Raw genomic sequence first — 17,756 nt, 5'->3', positions numbered from 1 at the left:
AGAGCTGTTCTCTCAAACAAGAAGTTCTCAGTCCGAGCTCTCTCAGCCCACCTACAGGGTGCCTGTTGTGGGGAGGGGAAGGGGGTAAGCCGCTCTGAGACTCCTTTGGGTAGTGAAGGGCAGGGCAGGGGATAAATCCAATCTCTAATTCTTCTACATTTGGGAGGTCATTAATCCATAGGGTCACCAAAAGTCAGAAGAAACTTGATGACATTTGACCCCGCACATGTGCAGCGATGTCAAAGGAGTTAACCGTTGCAGGTCTGGCAGAGAAAAGGGTTGGGTTATTGAAGGGCAATCAAAGTCCACATGAGGGAAACTGAGTCAAGAATCCAGACCTAGAGTTTAGAGCCAAGGGAGTCATTGCCAAGGGGTTGTCCGAGAGGCATAGTCAAGCAATCCAAGGGTTGCTCATGAGCAGAAGTCAAGCAGAGCCAAAAAGCATAGTCAGAAGCTGGTTCAAGGGTCACACAGGCAATGCAAGATACAAGGCTGTGGTCCCACAGTCAGTAGTAGATTGACTTGTTGCTTCCACACCTAACAGCTTTCCTTGGCTGGTTTTTATAGACTTGTGGCTAAGGGTCCAATTTGCAGCCCGCTGCTTGGGAGCAAGTCCACATCTATTTAAGCAGCTGGCATTGGGGCCAGTAGGTGAGCACTCTGCCCTCTCTCCTGTCGTTCTTCTTGCAGCCTTCATCTGCAGCACTCAAAGGATATGGGGGATGCTGGTGGGCTGGGAATGATCCATGTAGTTTCACCTGGGCTGGAGACATTGGTGGCTCTGCACCAGCTGTTGGTGGTGAATCCTGGTCAGCCTGCAATTCATCCTCCTGCTTGCTGGCTTCTGCTGACCCAGAGCCGGCTACACTTGGCTCCTCTTCTTTTGAGGAGCCCTCACCAAGACCCATGGCTATAACATTGACCAAGATTTGAGATGGGAGAAGAGAGCTCCATCAAGAGCCGTCCCTAGAACAGAACAAAGGAACAAAATGAGGAGATCTGAGGCACAGCCAAGAGGCTCTGGACATGAGCTACCAGCAGCCTTTTCCTATGACCAGAGTATCTGGGAACCTGGAACTAACCAAAGAACAGGCTTCCCTGGGAGGTGGTGGGCTCTCCTTCCTTGGAGGTTTTGAAACAGAGGCTAGATGGCCATCTGACAGCAATGAAGATCCTGTGAATTTAGGGGGGGAGGTATTTGTGAGTTTCCTGCATTGTGCAGGGGGTTGGGACTAGATGACTTTGAAGGTCCCCTCCAACTCTAGGATTCTAGGATTAGGAAGAACTTCCTGACCGTTAGAGCTGTTCCTCAATAGAACAGACTTTCTCCTTGGGAGGTAGTGGGCTCTCCTTCCTTGGAGGTTTTTAAGCAGAGGCTAGATGGTCATCTGACAGCTATGAGGATCCTGTGAATTTAGGGGGGAGGTGTTTGTGAGTTTCCTGCATTGTGCAGGGGGTTGGACTAGGTGACCCTAGAGGACCCTTCCAACTCTATGATTCTAGGATTAGGAAGAACTTCCGGACCATTAGAGCGGTTCCTCAGTAGAACAGGCTTCCTACTTGGGAGGTGGTGGGCTCTCCTTCCTTGGAGGTTTTTAAGCAGAGGCTAGATGGTCATCTGACAGCTATGAGGATCCTGTGAATTTAGGGGGGAGGTGTTTGTGAGTTTCCTGCATTGTGCAGGGGGTTGGACTAGGTGACCCTAGAGGACCCTTCCAACTCTATGATTCTAGGATTAGGAAGAACTTCCTGACCATTAGAGCGGTTCCTCAGTAGAACAGGCTTCCTACTTGGGAGGTGGTGGGCTCTCCTTCCTTGGAGGTTTTTAAACAAAGGCTAGATGGTGATCTGACAGCAATGAGGATCCTGTGAATTTCAGGGGAGGTCTTTGTGAGTTTCCTGCATTGTTCAGACTAGTTGACCCTGAAGGTCCCTTTCAGCTCTAGGATTCTAATCTCAATGGGTTTCTGATGAGTTTGGCTTCCATGGCAGGGCATGTGAGGTCAGATTCCAGACCGACTCAGAGGAATGGCTGAAGTGCATCTTTAGAGCTGTAAAACCTGTGTGCACAAAGAGCCAACAGAGAAATGTGGCTTCCATGGCTCATTCCAGGTGGCAGTGAGAGGGAGGGAGCAGAGCTTTGCAAGACCTCAGTCGACGGCAAGCCCTGCGCCAGCTGCTGCTGAGATGACCTGGCCTTATAGGACCTGCATTGTACACACTGTGTGTAAGAATTGGAGATGCACAGCGCATACAATGTGGATACTATAAAAGTCAATGCCGGCGTGGCCACCCATGCGTGTCTGTGAGCGTAACTGCTGAATATAATAATTACAGAATTATCCTGGAAAACATTTGCTTGTCCTGACATGGATGGCCCAAGCTAGCCTGAGCTCATCAGATCTCTGAAGCTGAGCAGGGTCGGCCCTGGTTAGAACTTGGATGGGTGACCACCAAGGAAGTTCAGGGTTCCCATGCGGAGGCAGGCAATTGCAAACTGCTTCTCTTCTTCTCTTCACCTGGATGGCTCAGGCTAGCCCAGACTCATTGGATCTCTGAAGCTAAGCAGGGTTGGTCCTGGTTGGAACTTGGATGGGTGACCACCAAGGAGGTTCAGGGTTCCCATGCGGAGGCAGGCAATTGCACACTGCTTCTCTTCTTCTCTTCACCTGGATGGCTCAGGCTAGCCCCGTCTCATTGGATCTCTGAAGCTAAGCAGGGTTGGTCCTGGTTGGAACTTGGATGGGTGACCACCAAGGAGGTTCAGGGTTCCCATGCAAAGGCAGGCAATTGCACACTGCTTCTCTTCTTCTCTTCACCTGGATGGCTCAGGCTAGCCCCGTCTCATTGGATCTCTGATGCTAAGCAGGGTCGGCCCTGGTTGGAACTTGGATGGGTGACCACCAAGGAGGTTCAGGGTTCCCATGCAGAGGCAGGCAATTGCAAACTGCTTCTCTTCTTCTCTTCACCTGGATGGGTCAGGCTAGCCCCGTCTCATTGGATCTCTGATGCTAAGCAGGGTCGGCCCTGGTTGGAACTTGGATGGGTGACCACCAAGGAGGTTCAGGGTTCCCATGCGGAGGCAAGCAATTGCAAACTGCTTCTGTTCTTCTCTTCACCTGGATGGCTCAGGCTAGCCCAGTCTCATTGGATCTCTGAAGCTAAGCAGGTTCGGCCCTGGTTGGAACTTAGATGGGTGACCACCAAGGAGGTCCAGGGTTGCTATGCGGAAGCAGACAATGGCAAACCACCTCTGAACATCTCTTGCCTTGAGAGCCCTACAGCAGGGGTGGCCAACGGTAGCTCTCCAGATGGTTTTTTTTGCCTACAACTCCCATCAGCCCCAGCCATTGGCCATGCTGGCTGGGGCTGATGGGAGTTGTAGGCAAAAAACATGTCAATCACTCTGTTTCAGGGGTGGCCAACGGTAGCTCTCCAGATCTGCAGCTGGTTGGGGCTGATGGGGGTTGTAGGAAAAAACATCTGGAGAGCTACCGTTGGCCACCCCTGCCCTATGGGGTCACATAAGTCAGCTGAAACGTGGTTTGCACTTTCCAGAACCACCAACTTTCTCAAGGCTGGAATACCATTTGGATAATGCCATAACGCGGGTATTTCCCGTGCTCCGCACTGCTTTTCCCAGTGGAGAGCCACATCTGTTTCTGCCACGAGCGTGATCAGCCACACGACAGGGTCACTCAGTTCTGTCGATCTCTCTAGTGCTTCTCATACCGCTGTTGCCTTAGGCAGAAACTAAAATTAAAAATAAAAGGCCTTGAACATATGAACATATGAAGCTGCCTTATACTGAATCAGACCCTTGGTCCATCAAAGTCAGTATTGTCTTCTCAGACTGGCAGCGGCTCTCCAGGGTCTCAAGCTGAGGTTTTTCACACCTATTTGCCTGGACCCTTTTTTGGAGATGCCGGGGATTGAACCTGGGACCTTCTGCTTCCCAAGCAGATGCTCTACCACTGAGCCACCGTCCCTTGCTTCGTATGATCTCCCTGGTATTTAATTATTGCTGCTATAAATTTTGCCACCCCGGAGGGTGACGAGGTCATTTGTATCCGATGGTAGCCGTGTCACCTCTGCTCTTGTATTAAGCAATTCTGTATTTTTTGAAGTATTTTAAAGCAGCTTGTTGAATATAGCACATTCCATAATCTTATGCTCAACGGTTTCCGCTTTGTCGTGTGAACATCTGCATAAGAACATAAGAACATAAGAGAAGCCATGTTGGATCAGGCCAGCGGCCCATCAAGTCCAACACTCTGTGTCACACAGTGGCAAAAAATGTTATATACACACATACACTGTGGCTAATAGCCACTGATGGACCCGTGCTCCATATTTTTATCTAAACCTATCTTGAAGGTGGCTATACTTGTGGCCACCACCACCTCCTGTGGCAGTGAATTCCACATGTTAATCACCCTTTGGGTGAAGAAGTACTTCCTTTTATCCGTCTTAACCTGTCTGCTCAGCAATTTCATCGAATGCCCACGAGTTCTTGTATTGTGAGAAAGGGAGAAAAGTACTTCTTTCTCTACTTTCTCTACTTTCTCCATTCCATGCATTATCTTGTAAACCTCTATCATGTCACCCCGCAGTCGACGTTTCTCCAAGCTAAAGAGTCCCAAGCGTTTCAACCTTTCTTCATAGGGAAAGTGCTCCAGCCCTTTAATCATTCTAGTTGCCCTTCTCTGCACCTTCTCTAAAGCTATAATATAATATGCATGTTCTATTTGCATAGGGTGCTTTATTATATCCACCCTCCATGACCGTCAAGAGAAGGGCGTTCATTTTTTTGCCAAAGTAAGAGCTCTTCTGAGCCTTGGTGCTGTCAAATGAAGAGGAAAATAAACTTCCGTCAGTCGCTTCAGGAGGGCAAGCTCTCGATAAAGTGTTGAACGTTGAACTACGTGCCCCGATAGGTGTACTAGTAGCAGCCAGCTTCCTGACGCACATTTTAATTTAAGAACATAAGAGAAGCCATGTGGGATCAGGCCAATGGCCCATCTAGTCCAACACTCTGTGTCACATAAGAACATAAGAGAAGCCCTGTTGGATCAGGCCAGTGGCCCCACCAGTCCAACACTCTGTGTCACATAAGAACATAAGAGAAGCCATGTTGGATCAGGCCAATGGCCCCTCCAGTCCAACACTCTGTGTCACATAAGAACATAAGAGAAGCCATGTTGGATCAGGCCAATGGCCCATCTAGTCCAACACTCTGTGTCACATAAGAGAAGCCATGTTGGATCAGGCCAATGGCCCATCCAGTCCAACACTCTGTGTCACATAAGAACATAAGAGAAGCCATGTTGGATCAGGCCAATGGTCCATCTAGTCCAACACTCTGTGTCACATAAGAACATAAGAGAAGCCATGTTGGATCAGGCCAATGGCCCATCTAGTCCAACACTCTGTGTCACACAATGGCAAAAAAAATTATATATACACACACACTGTGGCTAATAGCCACTGATGGACCTGTGCTCCATATTTTTATCTAACCCCCTCTTGAAGCTGTCTATGCTTGTGGCCGCCACCACCTCCTGTGGCAGTGAATTCCACATGTTAATCACCCTTTGGGTGAAGAAGTACTTCCTTTTATCCATTTTAAGCTGTCTGCTCAGCAATTTCATCGAATGCCCATGAGTTCTTGTATTGTAAGAAAGGGAGAAAAGTACTTCTTTCTCTACTTTCTCCATCCCATGCATAATCTTGTAAAGCTCTATCATGTCACCCCGCAGTCGACGTTTCTCCAAGCTAAAGAGTCCCAAGCGTTTCAACCTTTCTTCATAGGGAAAGTGTTCCAGCCCTTTAATCAATCTAGTTGCCCTTTTCTGGACTTTCTCCTATGCTATAATATCCTTTTTGAGGTGCGGCGACCAGAACTGCACAGAACTAATTTGGCTGATTATAACTTTGGTCTCTGTCTCCTCAACCACACCATTTGTTATTCCTAGATATTTTCATTTTCTTTTCTTTATTTACTTATTACTTTAAATTTCTATCCCGCCCTCTCCGCAAGCGGACTCAGGGCGGCTAACAACAGACATTTTAACAATTTGACCGATAAAAACTACAATTTAAAATTATTTCAAACACTTAAACATTAAAACATTCCATTGCAATTTTGGTGCTGTATCACTATGATATAATTTAACATAAATATAAATGTCAATGGTGATCACGGTACTCTGTAATGGCGGAGAGTGGCAGCGCTCTCCCAAATTAGGTTAGAGCTCAAAGGCCTGTCGAAACAGTTCGGTCTTACAGGCCCTGCAGAAAGCGGAAAGATCCCACAGGGCCCTTGTGGCCTCTGGGAGAGTATTCCACAATTCTGGCGCTGCCACCGAGAAGGCCCTAGCTCGCGTCTGCCGCAACCTAGCCTCCCTTGGTCCCTTGATAACAGATTTTTTCCAAAAGTAGATCCCATTGGCTGTTGTGTTTGTCTGTCTGGATAAGTCCAAGTAGAATAAGTCCTCCGTCAGGGTCACTCAGTTTGCTTCTTGATTCCATATGAGGCACAGTCCTTGACTTTTGGGGTTACCTAGGATTTTGAGTTAATTTTCTAATGTTGTTCAGAGGTAGCTGGTATAGATACCTGCAGTGTATCATATTTCATGGTTCTGGCACTCGCCCCATACGGGTGGAATCAGCTCCCTGTGGAGATATGGGCCCTAGCGGATTTGTTACCTTTCCATCGGGCCTGTAAAACGGAGCTGTTCCGCCAGGCGTTTGGTTGAGGCAAGTGGGCGTCCTTGTTGCCTATACCAGGGGGGGCCAACCGTAGCTCTCCAGATGTTTTTTGCCTACAACTCCCATCAGCCCCAGCCGGCATGGCCAATGGCTGGGGCTGATAGGAGTTGTAGGCAAAAAACATCTGGAGAGCTACCGTTGGCCACCCCTGGCCTATACCATCGGCTATAACATCAGCTATCCTTTGTTATATAGTACCGTGTCGTATTGCTGTTGTAATTGATTGGTTTTATTGTACGTGGCTGGTTTTATCTGGACGCAATCCGCCCAGAGCCCATCAGGGAAAGGGCAGAATATAAATGTACCAAAATAAATTTTTTAAAAAAATACATGTGATCGCAGCAGTCTGTGACCAAATGGTTGAAGGGCAGCTCTTAAATCTTTTTGAAATAAATAGGTACAGCTACTCCGATGCCACTAGAGGGAAGGCAATAATTCAGGGGCTTTGGACCCAAATCGTTTAAAACTTTAGAGATCTGGTATCGAACAGCAAAACCGCTGCATTTCATCTTACGGGAAATGGGGAAGAGGAATCAAGATGTCTGCCCTAAAAAAAAGCAGGATGGGGTAAAGTTCCATTTGGGAGCCATTTTAATATGTAACCGATGTATATTTAATATGCAACAGATGCGTATGCGGTTTTTTTCTTGCGGGATTTGAATTCAGACGATCCGTCGACCATAGAGGGTGCTGTCCAGGGTCCTGAATTGGGTGGGTGGGTGGAAGATGGAGTCGATGCCAAAACACAACTTCTCAGGCCAAAGCATCGACTTGTGGAGATTGTTGAGGACATCCCCTTGAAAAAAATTATAAATTACATTTCTGTTTTGGCTGTAAAATTATAGGTCATTTGCTGATTTTGGCCATTCAGGGGAAGGTGGAAAAGTAGGGGGGGGGGGATGAGGTAAACATGAAACCAGAAAAAAAAAGCCCGACGGTCTTCAATAAAATGGAGATTTCCTGCCCTTCTTCCTTTCCGGGACTTCTACCTCCTCCCCCCAATGTAACTATAACACGATGCTGCTAAAATACAGATTTTCATTCTCACATCTGCTTTTTTGTTTCTTGCAGGACTCCCAGTGGTCTTTGTCACAATCTGGGCCACGCTAAGAGCCACGTTAGCAGACACAGAGTAAGTCTGAGAGAGTCATTTACTTTCTTCTTTTTTAAAAAAAAAAAGACCCTCCATTTTGGTTATGGTATTGCCTTTTTATCCCTAATCATTTCTTTAAAAAAAATCTTACCACAGTATAAAAATCTGCCTCCTTTGTGAGGAGAAACCCTCCCATTTGGGGGCGGTGGCTTATCATATCATATCATCAATTTTATTTATATCCTGCCCTCCCCGCCAAAGCAGGCTCAGGGCGGCTAACAACACAATCAATACATCAGTTTTACAAGGTATTTAAACAAAACTAACTAAAGGGAGGGACGGTGGCTCAGTGGCAGAGCATCTGCTTGGAAAGCAGAAGGTCCCAGGTTCAATCCCCGGCATCTCCAGAAAAGGGTCCTGGCAAATAGGTGTGAAAAACCTCAGCTTGAGACCCTGGAGAGCCATGAATGGGGCTGTGGCTCAATGGTAGAGCATCTGCTTGGTAAGCAGAAGGTCCCAGGTTCAATCCCTGGCATCTCCAACTAAAAAGGGTCCAGACAAGTAGACGTGAAAAACCTCCGCTTGAGACCCTGGAGAGCCATGAATGGGGCTGTGGCTCAGTGGCAGAGCATCTGCTTGGTAAGCAGGAGGTCCCAGGTTCAATCCCCGGCATCTCCAACTAAAAAGGGTCCAGGCAAGTAGGCGTGAAAAACCTCCGCTTGAGACCCTGGAGAGCCATGAATGGGGCTGTGGCTCAGTGGCAGAGCATCTGCTTGGGAAGCAGAAGGTCCCAGGTTCAATCCCCGGCATCTCCAACTAAAAAGGGTCCAGGCAAATAGGTGTGAAAAACCTCCGCTTGAGACCCTGGAGAGCCGCTGCCAGTCTGAGAAGACAAGACTGACTTTGATGGACCAAGGGTCTGATTGAGTATAAGGCAGCTTCATATGTTCATATATGTTCAACTAACGCATTAATTAAAATTCCACTAAACTCTAAAATCAATAAAATTAATATACTGGTGCTATTATACAATTTCATTAGCAGTTTCCCCTTAGTTGGTGAAGGCCAATCGAAAAAGGGTGGTTTTGTAGGCCCTGCGGAACTGTTCAAATTCCCGCAGGGCCCGCATTTCCTCCAGAACTGGTTCCATAGGCGTGGAGCCATAACAGAGAAAGCCCGATCACGGGTGCTCTGAAGCTTTACCTCTCTCGGCCCGGGGATAGTCAGCAAGTTTTTCCCAGCTGACCCCAGCGCTCTCTGGGGTTCATATGGGGAAAGACGGTCCCTCAGGTAGGCAGGTCCTCGGCCATATAGGGCTTTAAAGGTGATAACCAGCACTTTGTAATGAATCTGGTATATAACTGGCAGCCAGTGCAGTTCACGCAGCCCCGGCTGGATGTGCTCCCACTTTGGGAGCCCCAACAGCAGTCTAGCAGCCGCGTTCTGCACCAGCTGCAGCTTCCGGGTTCGGCACAGAGGCAGCCCCATGTAGAGGGCATTACAGTAATCCAGTCTCGAGGTGACCGTCGCATGAATCACTGTTGCTTATAATCCTGGCCTTTTGCAATGATGCTATTTAAAAGTATGTCCTTTGTATACTGTGATTTTAAGACCTGCTATAATTAATAATTTGGAACAGAATCCTGGCCTGCATTACCAGGTTGTGGTGAGGATAAAATGGAGGACAGGAGAACTATACCTGCCAGCCGGGCGTGGGGGAAAGTGCTTATGGAATCAGACTGGGGGGGGTCCCAAATTTCAGTCCTTACCCGGCCATTGGGTGATCTGGGGGAGGGTTGCCAATCCCCAGGTGGGGGCAGGGGATCCCCTGGTTTGGAGGCCCTATCCCCTCTTCAGGGTTATCAGAAAGCAGGAAGAAGGTTGGAAGTCCTCTGGGCACTCCATTATATCCTGTGGAGGAAAAGGAAAGGGCCCCTGTGCAAGCACCAGTCGTTTCCGACTCTGGGGTGACGTTGCTTTCACATCGTTTTCACGGCAGACTTTTTACGGGGTGGTTTGCCATTGCCTTCCCCAGTCATCTACGCTTTCCCCCCAGCAAGCTGGGTACTCATTTGACTGACCTTGGAAGGATGGAAGGCTGAGTCAACCTGGAGCCGGCTACTTGAACGCAGCTTCTGCCGGGATCGAACTCAGGTCGTGAGCAGAGGGCTCCGACTGCAGTACTGCAGCTTTATCACTCTGCGCCACAGGGCTCTTAAGGTAAAGGTAGTCTTCTGTGTAAGCACCAGTCGTTTCCAACTCTGGGGTGACGTCGCTTTCACGGTGTTTTCACGGCAGACTTTTTACGGGGTGGTTTGCCATTGCCTTCCCCAGTCATCTTTGCTATCCTCCCAGCAAGCTGGGGACTCATTTGACCGACCGCGGAAGGATGGAAGGCTGAGTCGACCTGGAGCTGGCTACCTGAAAACCCAGCTTCCGCTGGGGATCAAACTCAGGTCGTGAGCAGGGCTTAGGACTGCATTACTGCAGCTTTCACACTCTGCCCCGCTGGTATAATGGAAGATTGATTCAGGGTATCTGGTGCTCCAGAGGAGGCTGTTTTTTGAGGTAGAGGCACCAAATTTTCAGCTTAGCATCTGTTGCCTCTCAAAGTTTCAAAAAGATTGGAGCAGGGGGTCCAATTCTATAAGCCCCCCCCAAAAAAGTGCCCCCATATTCCCAATAAAGGAGCATGATCCCTTTAATTGTGATAGCCAGCACTCCCTTTGGAGTTCAGCTGTGCTTGTCACAACCTTTCTCCTGGCTCCACCCCCAAAGTCCCCAGATATCTCCTGAGTTGGACCTGGCAACCCTGATCCTGGGCCAGATGATCCCACCTCGTAGGGTTGTTGTGAGCAGAAGATGATGTCGAGGAGAACCACAGGTGCCTCCCTCAGCTCCTGGAAGAAAGGGCAGGTTAAAAATCCAATGGGAGCAGGTTAAAAATCCAATGCGCAGAGTGGTAAAGCTGCAGTCCTGCAGTCCCAAGCTCTGCTCATGACCTGAGTTCGATCCTGGCGGAAGCTGGGTTCAGGTAGCCGGCTCCAGGTTGACTCAGCCTTCCATCCTTCTGAGGTCAGGAAAAGGAGTATCCAGTTGCTGAGGGGAAAGCGTAGATGACTGGGGAAGGCAATGGCAAACCACCCCGTAAAAAAGTCTGCCGTGAAAACATTGTGAAAGCAACGTCACCCCAGAGTCGGAAACGACTGGTGCTTGCACAGGGGACCTTTCTTTTCCTTTCCATGCTAGGTGCGAAGAGCCCCGTGGCGCAGAGTGGTAAAGCTGCAGTACTGCAGTCCCAAGCTCTGCTTATGACCTGAGTTCGATCCTGGCGGAAGCTGGGTTCAGGTAGCCAGCTCCAAAAAGAAGGCATTACTTTCTCAGACATTTTCCCCATCTTAAAGATGCACTTAACCCATTGCTTTGTGCAGCTGCTTCAGACCAACACGCCTGCCCACTTGGATCTATCTAAATCAGAGATCTAACTATAAAACAGAAAATAATTTTACTTTATGGATGCTCTCTCTGCAGATGCTGGGATTTAAGTGCCGGCTATTTCAAGTGGTTCGTTCAAGTGCCAATCCTAATAACTGTGATGGTGAGTAGAAGATTTGAATTGGCGGGGGGGGGAGGGAGGCTGGGGTAGAACAAGGAGGGAGATGAGAACTTTCACTCTCAGAAAAATTAAAGACAAACTGAGGGGCATATAAGTGTGTGGGAAGATATCCGGATCCTCCCCAAACACCAAAATGTATGTGCAACAGGAATGGAACAGGCTTCCTCGGGAGGTGGTGGGCTCTCCTTCCTTGGATGCTAGATGGCCATCTGACAGCAATGAAGATTCTGTGAATTTAGGGGGAGGTGTTTGTGAGTTTCCTACATTGTGCAGGGGGTTGGACTAGATGACCCTGGAGGTCCCTTCCAACTCTTTGATTCTAGGATTAGGAAGAACTTCCTGACCATTAGAGCGGTTCCTCAGTGGGACAGGCTTCCTCAGGAGGTGGTGGGCTCTCCTTCCTTGGAGGCTTTGAAACAGGAGCTAGATGGCCATCTGACAGCAAGGCTGATTCTGTGAACTTGGGCAGACCATGAGAGGGAGGGGAGGGAGGGCTGCATCAGTGCTCAGTGCTCAAAGCCCCGGGGTGGCCAAACTTGCTTAACATAAGAGCCACGTAGAATAAAGAGGGCCGTGGCGCAGAGTGGTAAAGCTGCAGTACTGCATTCGGAGCCCTCTGCTCATGACCTGAGTTCGATCCTGGCGGAAGCTGGGTTCAGGTAGCTGGCTCCAGGTTGACTCAGCCTTCCATCCTTCCGAGGTCAGTCAAAGGAGTCCCCAGCTTGCTGGGGGGAAAGCGTAGAGGACTGGGGAAGGCAATGGCAAACCACCCCGTCAAAAGTCTGCTGTGAAAACGTTGTGAAAGCAATGTCATTCCAGAATCGAAAACGACTGGTGCTTGCACAGGGGACGACCTTGACCTTGACCTTTTTACATAGAATAAACATCAGATGTTTGAGAGCCACAAGACCTAAATGTTAGATGTTTGAGAGCTGCAAATAGATGGGAGAGGGAGAGGCGGAAAGAAAGCAACTTTAACTTTAAATGCATTCTCTAAGCTACTGGCTGCTTGGCTTGGAGAAGTGATTTAAAGAGACAAGTGCCTCTTTGGTGGTGGGGGCCTCAAGAGCCACAGTCTGACCACCCCTGTCATAGCCCTTTCAGACACGCCCAGTGAAATGAGGTCAGGCAGCAATCTTTATCCAAGCCAGTTTGGCCAGGGATCCTGGAGCAGTTTTTATTTTTGCCATCTTCTGGGCCTGGAGCAGGGGTCATTGAGCATGTGGGTAGGGCGGTGGTATTTCCTGCATCGTGTAGGGTTTCCTGCATTGTGTAGGGATGCATGGGATGGAGAAAGTAGACAAAGAAGTCCTTTTCTCCCTTTCTCACAATACAAGAACTCGTGGGCATTCGATGAAATTGCTGAGCAGTCGGGTTAGAACGGATAAAAGGAAGTCCTTCTTCACCCAAAGGGTGATTAACAGGTGGAATTCACTGCCACAGGAGGTGGTGGCGGCCACAAGCATAGCCACCTTCAAGAGGGGTTTAGATAAAAATATGGAGCAGAGGTCCATCAGTGGCTATTAGCCAGAGTGTGTGTATATATATATATATAAAAAAAAATTTGGCCACTGTGTGACACAGAGTGTTCGACTGGATGGGCCACTGGCCTGATCCAACATGGCTTCTCTTATGTTCTTATGTGACACAGAGTGTTGGACTGGATGGGCCATTGGCCTGATCCAACATGGCTTCTCTTATGTTCTTATGTGACACAGAGTGTTGGACTGGAGGGGCCACTGGCCTGATCCAACATGGCTTCTCTTATGTTCTTATGAGATACAGAGTGTTGGACTGGAGGGGCCATTGGCCTGATCCAACATGGCTTCTCTTATGTTCTTATGAGATACAGAGTGTTGGACTGGAGGGGCCATTGGCCTGATCCAACATGGCTTCTCTTATGTTCTTATGTGACACAGAGTGTTGGACTGGAGGGGCCATTGGCCTGATCCAACATGGCTTCTCTTATGTTCTTATGAGATACAGAGTGTTGGACTGGAGGGGCCATTGGCCTGATCCAACAGGGCTTCTCTTATGTTCTTAGGGGGTTGGGCTAGATGACCCTTGGGGGGCCCCTTCCAACTCTATGATTTTATGCTGAGTGCCATACAATTGAAACAACTCTCTGGTAGTGGCAAGCCCTTCAATGATTTCTTTTTTTACAGAAAAATCTGGATGTGAATGCCTGTCGGGGCTTTTTTCATGGAAAAAGCCCAGCAGGGACTTATTTGCATATCAGACCAAAACTGGGCCTCTAAAATGGATAGATCTTTCCAGGTTTTTTCTATAGAAAAAAACCCATCAGGAACTTATTTGTATATTATACCACGCCCCCTGGTATCACTATTGTTTCATACAAGGCTTTTTTGTAGAAAAAAAGAGAGCCAGGTGGAGAGCCAGTTTAGTGGAGTGGTTAAGTGTGCAGACTCTTATCTGGGAGAACCGGGTTTGATTCCCCACTCCTCCACTTGCAGTTGCTGGAATGGTCTTGGGTCAGTCATAGCTCTAATAGAGAGCCAGTTTGGTATAGTGGTTAAGTGTGCGGACTCTTATCTGGGAGAACCAGGTTTGATTCCCCACTCCTCCACTCGTACCTGCTAACATGGCCTTGGGTCAGCCATAGCTATCACAGAGGTTGTCCTTGAAAGGGCAGCTGCTGTGAGAGCCCTCTCAGCCCCACCCACCTCACAGGGTGTCTGTTGTGGGGGGAGAAGACATAGGAGATTGTAAGCCGCTCTGAGTCTCTGATTCAGAGAGAAGGGCGGGGTATAAATCTGCAATCCTCCTCCTTCTAAATATCGTCTATGCGTACTATGCAGGTTATTACAAAAATTACTATTAGGTAATTACTATGAGGCGTGATCCACGACAAGCACCAGAAAAGGTTAATTGACCAGATCCGGTCCCATTGATCATCGCCAAGAGCTATCCCGCAATCACGTTGCCATTTCGATTGACATGGTAAACGTTGAACGCTATCCCGGGAAATCAATATGACATAGGATTTAGAAATTATGCCTTTGAGAACTTCTCAAGCTAGAGTTGGCAACCCTATCGAGCTTTGCAGATTTGTCCGTCAAACAGTGGCAGTTGTTTAGGTCCTGCTGGGTTATTTTTCTTTTCTTTCTGCCACTAAATTAAAGCACTTAAACAAACAGCTGCTTCTTAATATTCTTAGGGTTTGTAGAATCTTTCGGGCTCAAGTGCCGTGTTCTACTGGAGAAAGTTTTCCTTCCAGACGTTTCGTTCTCGGCTGCGGAGAACATCCTCAGTGGCGTTGCAGCCGGAGCAGGCGCTCTGACCTTCTTGGCTGCTGTGCATTGAGTGGGGCCAGGGCTGCTGGAGAGCTGCTATTTCTAGGCTGGAGGGGGTGTGATGAAAGGGCAATTGGTTTGTGGATGTGCCCATTGCCCTTTCATCACACCCCCTCCAGCCTATAAATAGCAGCTCTCCAGCAGCCCTGGCCCCACTCAATGCACAGCAGCCAAGAAGGTCAGAGCGACTGCTCCGGCTGCAACGCCACTGAGGATGTTCTCCGCAGCCGAGAATGAAACGTCTGGAAGGAAAACTTTCTCCAGTAGAACACGGCACTTGAGCCCGAAAGGTTCTACAACCCCTAATGATGTTACCAGCCGTAAAAACCTGAAATCTTAATATTCTGTTTCAAAAGCTGCCGTCGTGATCGGGCGGACTGCTTTTTATTGGCCGCGATCTTTCCTCGGATGCTCTCGGTTCCCTCCACCGCCTCGAGATCCTTGTGGTTACGAGGTGCGGCGTAAAGAATTTCAGTCCATTAAGTCAAAAGACAAAAAAAAAAAACCCAGTGCCCGTTTTGGCTAGTCTCGGAGAGCCAGACGTGGACGGTCTTTCGTAACGTTGAGTCCCGAGTCCTGTAAATTCTTTTGCTGGTAGCTCAGGATATGTTTAAAAAAAAAAAAGATCAAGAAGTAAAGACCACACAATGACAATTGGAAATGAGAGAGAGAGAGAGAAATTACGATTGGAAAGCATGGCAGGGTCAGCGCAATTGAACTGCCAACGGGCCTTGAGATTTACACTCCAATTAACAGCAAGACAATGACTTGGATGGAGATCCTGCTGTTCGGCAGAGAAAATTCCCATGCGGTGGCTGGCAAGGAAGTTTGTCCTCCTGGAACTGCTTACGGGCCAACAGCATCGAGGCGCGTTCCCTGTTTAGTCTCGGGGGCCGGTTCGGAATTGCACGCCACTCGCTTAATTCCCCAACCAGCCTGTTTGTCTTTTTCAATCGTTCCTTGTTGATTTTGCTCTGGCTGAGATGCACCAAAACTCTCCCGACAGGCTGGTGGCTTTGAATTTGCCTTCTGGTGTGTTCCGGGATTTGGCTGGTGCTAGGGTTGCCAATCCCCAGGTGGGGGCAGAAAGCGGGGGGGGGGGGGGAGAGAAATGTCTGCTGGGAACTCTATTATTCCCTATGGAGATTTATTCCCATAGAAAATCATGGAGAATTGATCCGCTGGTATCTGGGGCTCTGGGGGGGGCTGTTTTTGGGGGTAGAGGCACCAAATTTTCAGTATAGCATCTAGTGCCTCTCCCTAAAATACCCCCCAAGTTTCAAAAAGTTTGGACCAGGGGGTCCAATTCTATGAGCCCCAAAAGAAGGTGCCCCTATCCTTCATTATTTCCTATGGAAGGAAGGAATTGAACTCCCTTTGGAGTTCAATGATGCTTGTCACAGCCTTGATCTAGGCTCCACCCCTAATGTCTCCTGGCTGCACCCCCAAAGTCTCCTGGCTCCACCCCCAAAGTCCCCAGATATTTCTTGAATTGGACTTGGCAACCCTAGCTGGTGCTACGGAGGCAAAAGGGGGGGGGGGGAGAGGGGTTCTTTTGCATTTTAACTGGGAAAATTGGGATCGAAATTTCTCGGAGAGAACACTGGGGTGATGTTTGGAATCAACTGTGCAAGACTGCAAACTGATGTAAGATGTGGCCATTGAAGAATTTAGGGCAGGGGTGTCAAACTCATTTTGTTATGAGGGCCACATCTGACATAAATGAGACCTCGCCGGGCGGGCCATGCGTGTACCTATTTAAGATTAGGTAGCAGAGATACAAATTTTCACAAAGGACACAGACAAACGCAACTAAAGATAACTTAAAACAGGCTTAAAACTTGACCACTTATTGGTCTCGCGGGTGCTTTCCTTGTATTTCTCCCATGGGATCCAGAAAATCGGGCAAAGGAAGCTCTGGGGCTCTTTCCTTCCTTCCCCAGGGGACCGGAGAGGGAAGAGCCTCAGCCAATAGAAGGAAAAGAGGCTTGGCTCAATAGCTCTGCTGTGTGATTGAGAGAGCCTGGCAAAGCGAGCTCTGCCTCCTCCCTTCCTCCCCAAGGGAGGAGCCTCAGCCAATGGAGAAAAATAGAGGTTTTGCTCTGTAGCTCCTGTGCGATTGAGCAAGCCTTGCAAAGCAAGCTGTGATGCAGAAGGAAGCAAAAGAAAGGGAGGAGGAAGCAGATGACAGCCAGTTGCTCAGGGGCCTGATAGGAGCCCTCCGGGGGCCTGATTCAGCCCTTTGGCCGTAATGTGAGACCTCTGATTGTAGAATACCAAAGCGGGATTTGCACCTGTGGTAGGGGGTGGTGAAAATCAAGTGGTTTCCTTAGTAGCGTTGGTGCTGAGTTGTCAAAGAGGGACATAAAGACATCTCTTTCCCTAACCCCCTTTCCACCTCTCTTCCAGGCAAACTTTATTCTTTTTATCAATATTATCAGAGTCCTAGCCACAAAACTCCGGGAAACAAACGCCGGGAGATGTGATACGAGACAACAATACAGGTAAGACAGCCGGGCCTCTTCTCCATTCCCCAAGGGGGTGGTGCTAGGAGAAGGGGGGGGTATGAAGGTTCTGAACGAGGAAAAGGGGCTGTCGGTTTTTCCACAAAGTGCAGACGTTCCATACCAAACACCGGCAGCATCTAGTCCTCTGCCTCACAGTATTTGTTCAGCATCTGCAACCTATCTTTGGGGGTGTGGTGGGGCGAGAAGAAGCCCCAAGAGTATAGTAAGCAATGATGGCGAAGATTCCAACCGTGATTGGCCACTGCAGCCACCCAGGAGAAAGTAATTTAAGTGTTTTAACAATTTATTAATAACATATGGTTACAATATTTAATTGTCTTTTTCTATACTAACCCATATGATATTTCCACCCCCCCTCCCTCCAATATTTGACTTCCCCGAAGTTATTAATTTAAGTTCAGTTATAAAGGTACCACTAATCTACCAAAGTTCAA

At 48.5% G+C, this 17,756-nt stretch overlaps 1 protein-coding gene across 1 annotated transcript in view; it reads left to right on the top strand.

Annotated features, from left to right (window-relative positions):
• The window catches only part of PTH1R (parathyroid hormone 1 receptor), a 55,572-nt gene that overhangs the window by 22,750 nt on the left and 15,066 nt on the right, over positions 1–17,756 (top strand). Inside the window, exons 6-8 of the mRNA XM_060248119.1 lie at positions 7,843–7,903; positions 11,396–11,462; positions 17,204–17,298. Of these exons, the coding sequence (XP_060104102.1) occupies positions 7,843–7,903; positions 11,396–11,462; positions 17,204–17,298 (223 nt within the window). The remainder of the gene's footprint in view (positions 1–7,842; positions 7,904–11,395; positions 11,463–17,203; positions 17,299–17,756) is intronic.

Source organism: Heteronotia binoei, chromosome 10 (genome assembly GCF_032191835.1).
Source record: "Heteronotia binoei isolate CCM8104 ecotype False Entrance Well chromosome 10, APGP_CSIRO_Hbin_v1, whole genome shotgun sequence".
NCBI lineage: Eukaryota > Metazoa > Chordata > Lepidosauria > Squamata > Gekkonidae > Heteronotia > Heteronotia binoei.
Note: the sequence above shows the minus strand (reverse complement) of the source record. Positions and strands in the feature narration are given on the sequence as shown.